This window comes from Saccostrea cucullata, unplaced genomic scaffold (genome assembly GCF_032062105.1).
Source record: "Saccostrea cucullata isolate Sc308-1 unplaced genomic scaffold, CSIRO_AGI_Scuc_v1 ctg5850, whole genome shotgun sequence".
In the NCBI taxonomy this organism is placed as follows: Eukaryota; Metazoa; Mollusca; class Bivalvia; order Ostreida; family Ostreidae; genus Saccostrea; species Saccostrea cuccullata.
Genome location: NW_026929008.1, coordinates 17,152 through 25,252, shown reverse-complemented (window position 1 = coordinate 25,252; position 8,101 = coordinate 17,152). Strand labels below are relative to the sequence as shown.

The 8,101-nt window shown below is 34.6% G+C and overlaps 1 protein-coding gene across 1 annotated transcript; it reads right to left on the bottom strand.

Annotated features, from left to right (window-relative positions):
- Positions 1-247: 247 nt before the first annotated feature.
- LOC134279560 (uncharacterized) lies at positions 248-7,504 on the bottom strand. Its single transcript, XM_062761966.1, has 5 exons — positions 6,974-7,504; positions 4,392-4,524; positions 3,233-3,369; positions 2,437-2,611; positions 248-1,032 (listed from the first exon to the last, which is right to left on the bottom strand). Exons 1-5 carry the CDS (start codon positions 7,385-7,387, stop codon positions 767-769), a joined length of 1,125 nt encoding a protein of 374 aa, XP_062617950.1. The 5' UTR covers positions 7,388-7,504; the 3' UTR covers positions 248-766.
- Positions 7,505-8,101: the final 597 nt, after the last annotated feature.

The following is an 8,101-nucleotide window of genomic DNA, read 5'->3' as shown; positions in this document are numbered from 1 at the left end:
ATGTAACATCAGCATAATAGGGGTATATGAGGCTATGAAGAATACCATGTCAAACATGCAATACCATTTCGAACATGCTATACCATGAAGAATACCATGTCAATGGCTATTGATCTTAAACTGAAAACGAGGCTACCTAGCTAAATGTAGCATAATTCATGTAAAAATGAGACACCCAAAGGCAATTTAATTTATATCATAATTAATAATAATAATAAAATTTTAACGTATTTTTCAATTTAGTGGTCATACCTTTTAAAATATGATTTTTTTTTACTTAAAAGCCTTGTTAACATAGCCTAACAATGAAAGCTGAGCTTTTCACTTGACACTCAAATTTTGGTTTAGCATCGGTAATACATGCATGTATTGTAAAGTACCTCTGAACATAAAGCATATATCCATTGTTAAAACTGAAAATGGAAAAAAAAACAAATTTGGAAAAATTTTACAACAATCTCAACATTACTAAAAATGGATTGGTTTTACTTCAGTACATTGTATATTATTATCAATTCTTGAACCTTGACAAAATGTCTCTGGTTGAAAATTGTAATCAAACTGTAATCAATCACATATATACATTTGTTTAAAGAAACCCTTCAGACTGTCTGAACTTTTTATTTTTTGACTTACTGACCATATAGTAGATGATATTTCTACAAATTTGGAGACAAATTTAAAACAAGAGGCCCATGAACCAGACAAAAACTGTTTTTGCAAGGTAATAATTAATGAATGGCTTGCAATAAAAATTGGTAAAAAATTACCGCAAACCATAATAAGAATTTAAGAATGCGTAATCATACAAAGCAAACAGCTCTTTATCTTCTGGAAGATTTGTATCAATGCTTGGCTTTGGTCGTGGTAGTTGGAGAGAGTTGATACATGTGTTTGCTGTTGGAATAAATGAATTAATTACTTCTGGAAACTGAATAGTAGGTGGTATTTGAAACCCTAAGACTGGCTCTTCTTCAGCTCCAGTTACAAATTGTAAAATGTTCCCTATGGATAAGTGTTCTCTTCGACCACCTGCAAAAAATTAAATAACATTGGGATTTATCATACTTGTACATGTATATTGTTGCTCATAGAAAAATTAAAATCAAATTTATCCTTTTCACTTCACAGAATTTGCTTCTTATAAAAGCATGAAGTTTTTGCAAAAAAAAAAAATCAAAACACATTCATTATTCTCCATTTGTGCAGTCCGTTCATTTGCAATTCCCCCAGTGGTTTATTAAATTTATCTATGTAATTTATGTTATAGATATGCCCCAAGATGCACCAACTGAAACAAGAGGCCCATGGACCACATCGCTCATCTGAGCACAATTAGGCCAATTCAGTATTTTATGAGTGGTATCAACCAATCCCTAAAGGGAGGGGGCATGAACTGAACAAACTTAAATCTACACTACCTGTGGATGCTTACATATAACTAGAAACTATAATTGTTTATGAAATTTGATCATAATTTCTTGAATAGTGATGCAGTTGAAGTGCTTAGCAGCTTACATAAGTATGTATCAGCATATGAAGTTTGACACTAATTTAGGTCATTTTAGGAAAAGTGAGTTCAAGGTCAAGGTAAAATGTTGAAATAGTTGAATAGCTCTCATCAGTATGTATCAACATACGAAATTTGATAAAAATATCTGAAATGATTTCTTTAAAACTGAGCTAAACACTAATTTATGACAAGAGGCCTATGGGCCACATCGCTCACATGAGAAGCTTTGCATGACAATGCTAGTGCTATTCTTAACCAGATTTTTTCCCTTGTGACCTACTGTGACCCATTGTACCCCACAGATCATAGTTTGGACAATTTAAAATCTACAATATCTCAGGATGCATTCATATAAATTTAAGCTATTCTGGCCCAGTGGTTCTTGAGAAGATTTTCAAAGATTTTCCCTATATATCTCTATGTTAAACTTTTATTCCCTATTGTGGCCCCGTCCAACACAGGGGGGGGGGGGGGGGTCATGATTTGAACAATTCAGAATCTACTCTACCCCAGGATGCTTCCACATAAGTTTCAGCTTTTCTGGCCCAGTGGTTCTTGAGAAGATTTTTTAAAACATGCCACCAAATTTTCATAAATTCCCAATTATCTCCCTTTGAATGAGGGTGTGGCCCTTCAATCGTGAATCCCCTTCACTCAAGAATGCTTTGTGGCAAGTTTGGTTGAAATTGGCCCAGTGGTTCTTGAGAAGAAGTTGAAAATGTGAAAAGTTTACAGACAGACGGACGCAGGACAAAATGTAATCAGAAAAGCTCACTCGAGCCTTTTGAAAAATAAAATCCACCTGTCTCAAGCATGATCGATTTTGCAAATATGGATGAGAAACTAAATAAATATGATTTTTTGTGTGTTTAGAAATTTCTGTATTTCTAATTTAATACAATTTTATGGACTTTAAATCTTACTTGCAACTTCTCGTAAATAACGGACAAATGCAGCATAAACTTTCTTCTCCACTTCAATGTTGTTGCTGCCCTCTAATGAAAACTGAGGTTTCAAAAGTGTTGTAAGCATCCTGAATGTCAATGGTGTAGAATGTCTTTGGAAAAGGTAAAGAAAACTTGGAAGCTGCATACCAATCTGGAAAAAATAAACAACAGATCAAAGATGTAAAAAAACGTACAACTTCACTTTTTAAAGTTTGTTTTACTGTCCTCCTTTTAGGGATTTACTATTATAACCAATTTTGTACAGAATTTTGTTATTAACATTTTTCTCAAGTGACAAGAAATGTTTTAGAAACATCTATGCCCCTATGAGGCAATATTGGGTCAACTTTTTTTTATACAGCACTGAGCATTGTGTACTATGAGGATAAAAACATTGGCAATTTTGACCTTTTCAATTATTTGAGACTCAGAGCTTAGAATTATCAATAATATCTTGCTTGTGCATTTATTTTCTTGCAATATTTATTTTTCCTATAGTGCCACATTCTATGCATTTACCTAATTAAATATCAAAACATTGACGGTTTCTACGATATGTTATGTGATATGTCCTTTCTGTCATGTCTAGTCTTTAAAGATGATTGAAACTAAATAATTACCAGTACATTACCGTACATGACAATTAGAACTGTAAAATATTCTTATAAACTAGAAATCATGTATTACAGGAACTAATTTTATTTTAATAAGAATATTAATTAGTCATATGGAATAAAAGTTTGCTTCTGCTGGATTCATTAAAAAAAATTACTGTATACAATCCTAATGTCTCAAGTCCGTTTCTCAAACTTGTGATGCATGGATGGTCCATGGAATCAGAAAATATCTTCTGGATTATCTCTGGCTCTAGGAAAGTTGGAATTTGGCCATTTTGTAGAATACTTAAAGCTGAAATACAGCAAAAACATTTCCATCAACCTGCATTTTAACTTCAAAATCTACATATACATCCTGCATCATAATACTAGTACATAAAACATATAATTATGACACTTGTTCAGCTACAAGCATAAAGATTTCCCTCTATTTGTCACATTAATATTACCACTCTTCCTATTGGGAATCAATTATTTGAATTTATTCTGTTCTTGTTTTTTTTTTTTTTTTAATTTTAAGAATTGTCCAGATTAAATAATCTCTCCAGTGCAAAGTTCTTTTGTTAAACCAGATGTGTTGACACAAATGCCCCTGCAGGCAGACAGAATTTCAAATGCCATATTTTTAAATTTGTATGAAGGTTAAAAAGGATTATAAACTGTTAAAAATCATCAGACCAGGACAAAATTTAAACTTGACCTGCAAATTCCTATTCATATGTTACATTAAGTTTAATGTGTGCAACTGTTGCCATGGTGGGGGCATAAAAAATAAATTAGGATGCGAATTTACTTTAAATTACATGTACATATTTCAAAGTATGATATATATGGTACATTTAACTACAGTGAAGAGTATTGATTGTGTATTGTTTAATGTCCCTCTCGAGAATTTTTCACTCAAATGGAGACGCCACCAATTGCCGGTGGTGAGCTGCAAATTTTGTCCTATACTCAGCACTCAGGGCCATTGAGCAGGGAGGGACCTTTTTAATGCCAGCACCTACTGCTACACGGGACTTCGTTTTATACAGTCTCATCCAAAGGACCGCTCTCCACAGCAGTGGGATTTGAACCTTCAACATAAGGATTGACTCCTTACTTTGCGACTCTACAGCAGATGATCTAACCACTGTGCCATGCGGTCATGGAAGTATGAACTATTTGGCTGATAGTAAATTGCCTGACACAGCTCTTTGCTTAAGGGCAACTAAAATTGACTAAAATTCTTCATAAAAAGTACCAAGTATTGAAGTATGCAAAGATGATGATTACAAGGTATACCGAGAGTCAAATTTAATAATTAATACAAACCAAAGGTCTTTCCGATAACTTCGTAATCTTCACAGATAAATTCTCGGAGTCCCTTATCAAAATATTTTTCTTTAATTGACTTTAACATTAAACGAAAGAACTCTTTCCGGGGTCCACCATAGTCTACAGCCGTCTGAAACAAACAGTAACACTGTATTTAATTACATAATTAAAAACAAGAGGCCCAGGGGCCACATCGCTCACCTGAGCACATCAGCTAGGAAAAAGCACATTATTCAGATCAGAAGTTCACTGAAGGGGGGGGGGGTCATGAGAGGGCTTGAATTCTAATACTACTTGAGAATGCATCCGTATCAATACTGCATATATATAACTTCTTGAGAAAAAGATTTTTAAAGATTGATCGGCCATTGTGGCCCCACCCTACCTATCTGAGGATGATCCAACATGAGTTTTATCTTTCTTGTCCCAATTGTTCTTGAGAAGAAGATTTCTAAAGATTTTTCCTATATATTTCTATGTAAAACTTTGATTAGCCATTGTAGCCCATCCTAACCCCTGGCCCAGAGGTCATGATTTGAACAAACTTGAATCTACACTACCTGAGGATGATTCAACAGAACATTTAAATGAGAAGAGTACTAGTCTGCTAAGTTAAAAATATCATTAAAAATGTAACATCTTCGGATTAACTCCTCTCAAAAATTGATTAGACTGATTCAGCGATTGTTTAGCAAGGTACTAAGTATTCCAGCAGGATTTTTTATTTATCTACCCTTATAAATTCTACAATGATCAATCTTGCATTGTATTCAATATCACCTGTGAAAGAGTTCCGCTAAGTTAAGTAATTGTGATATCAAGTATTCATTGTTACAGTAAGCATGCTTTTTACCTCATCTAGCTGACACCTGAACTGGGAGCATCAATTCACCTGTCTTGTATCAAATGTATCAAGACTTCTGAGCAAAGGCTTAGAACATTCTGTTCTACTTATATGCACAATATATACTCCTGTAGTGGTTACCAATGAGGTTGGTCTCTAAAGCAGTGAGCTTAAATTACTCTAAAATCTTGTAATTTAATAATTTTGCTGTTCTCATTTACCATGTTTACTCCAGTCCATGAACCTGGGTGTAACATTAACTAGAGGTACTGTGAGCAATGAGCTCATTATTGATACCCCCACCTCCCATATGGTTATAACTGATGACAAAGTCCATGTTTTGCTGTGGCCGGGAAACCCAAAATATGAATCGGATCAAAAAGTAAAAAAGGAGGTCACAATGGCAATACGTAATAAAGATTCTGTGTAAGTTTCATTAAATTTCCTTCAGTGGAATGAGAGGAGTTGTGGATAAAAGACGGGTACCCCAAAGCATAACAGACGGACGGACATACCGATTTCTATAAACAGTAATACTCTCCCACTTTTCAAGCAGGGGGTATAATAATTATATTCAGATAAACAATTTCTTCTTGCCTAAGGTGACCTTAAGTTAAGTGTTCAATTCAACAGGAGAAAATTTACTCATATGTGAAAGTTGAGTGTAACTGTGTCTAGTCTAGCCAACAAAATGCAAATTTAGCATTTAAAAGAATAAAAATACCTTTATGCCCCCCCCCCATCCCCCGGACTAATCCAAATAGTTTGATGTACTCCAGCTGACCTATCAAAATTGCCCCAGTTTTAAATATTTTTTTTTCATGTTTTTTTTTCTTGGGAGGGGGGGGGGGGGTAAGGGAAACAGAGATTGTTTCAATTTAAAGAAGTTTTGTAATTTGAACATTCAAATTTTTTTTATAACTATATATATATTATAACTGTCTTATCCAGTATATCATGAAAGTTAACATCAATAAATCTGAAGTCTTATGACAATTTTCAAATTTTTATGGGCCCGGATCGATAGATCCGAGGCGTATATTGTTTTTGTCCTGTCTGTCTGTCTGTTTGTTTGTTTGTCCCCAAACTTTAACCTTCGCCATAACTTTTGAAGCATGAAAGGTAGAAACTTCATATTTGGTATGCATACTTCACTAATGAGGTGCTTTCAATTGACACTAATATTCATGATCTTGTGACCTTGAATGTGACCTATATGCTAAAAATAGCTTTTCTGTCTGCAAACTTTAACCTTTGCCATAACTTTTGAACCATAAAAGATAGAGACTTCATATTTAGTATGCATACTACACAAATAAAGTTCTTTCAAATGACACCAAGGTCAATGACCTGGTGACCTTGACTGTGACCTATATGCTAAAAATAGTGGTTTTGTAACTTTCACCATAACTTTTGAACCATAAAAGATAGAGACTTCATATTTGGTGTGCATACTCCACTAATCAAGTTCTTTCCAATGACTTCAAGGTCAATGACCTGGTAACCTTGACTGTGACCTATGCAAGTATGCTTAAAATAGCTTTTTAGATTTTTGTTGCCACCGGGCGCATTGTGTTTCACAAACACATCTTGTTTGATACTGCAAAAAAAACCCTGTCTACCTACCCACCTTGAGAAATATTAATGTGGGTTGGAGTACATCAAACAAAAGTATTTTTAATGATTGCCTAGCGCATTTAACAACACAATACACAACCATTAGTGCATTACCAACCTCATCATAAAATTGTACTTCTAGAGTTTTTCGGACATCACTGATTGCTTTGATTTCATCAAAACCAGTCTCCAACAGATGTGTTCTGTCAATTAAAATAAAGTTTGTATCACCCTCAGAATTCTGTGTTACATCAATCACTTCCAAAGGCCGTCCTGTGACCATTTCTTTCTGTACTTTGCGTAAAATTTCTACCGGATCTGCGATATTTTGTACCTTACAAAACTCAATAATTCTGCTGGTCACATCTGAAACTGTTTCAACATTTTGCACAGATACAGGCAAAACTTCAGTCACAGCTAGATCGCTGATGTGGTTACTTTCTACAGTGTTTTCTAACAACAATTCCTGGTCTTGAAAAATAACAACTTCCTCAACATGCATTTCCTGAGAGCTTGCTATGTTAGTCTGCATGGTTTGTGGAAGAATGTTAATATTCAAAATGTCTGTTGTTTGCACATCATTTTCTGTGTCAGCTTCCGAACATGTTTCTGTGTGTTTCCTCAGTTCTCGTAGCAAGAATTTCCTTCCACATGTTACACATTTCTCTTCTAAACTTGATTCACTAGACTTCTCATGAGGATGTTCTATAGAAGCAGTGGAAAGATCTTTTTGGATTGGCCTTATATAAATCGTTGATTGGGGATTAACATTTTTCTGCAGTTCTTTTGCTGACCATGCGCAGTTTATCAAAGTTAACTCTCTGTAATTTTGGGCACTTCTCAGTAGTTCAAAGCCACCCCCCTCAGCTAATTTTGGAAATCCTACAATTTCCCCTTCTTCATTTAATTCTTGCGAAATAAGTTTTGCTGCTAATTCATTTTCATCATCTGATTTTTTTAAAACAATTTTTTTCTTACCAAGTCCAGCTTTATTCAAAGTTTCTTTTTCCAATGCATTTGGAACAAATTTTTGGCCTGTATGTGCCAGACATAAAAAATTCATGGTTATAAACTTGTCTTTTTGGCGCATCTTTTTCCCGGCTTTAGTACCTGCAGTGCGAGAGTAAGGACTGAATAGTCGGGCTCGTTCGTTTCTGGTACTTATAGCGGTATGCTCTGTGACCGTTGTTTTCCCATGCACAAGTTTTTTTAACTTGTGGCGTAATCCGATCGTTTCAACGCCAAG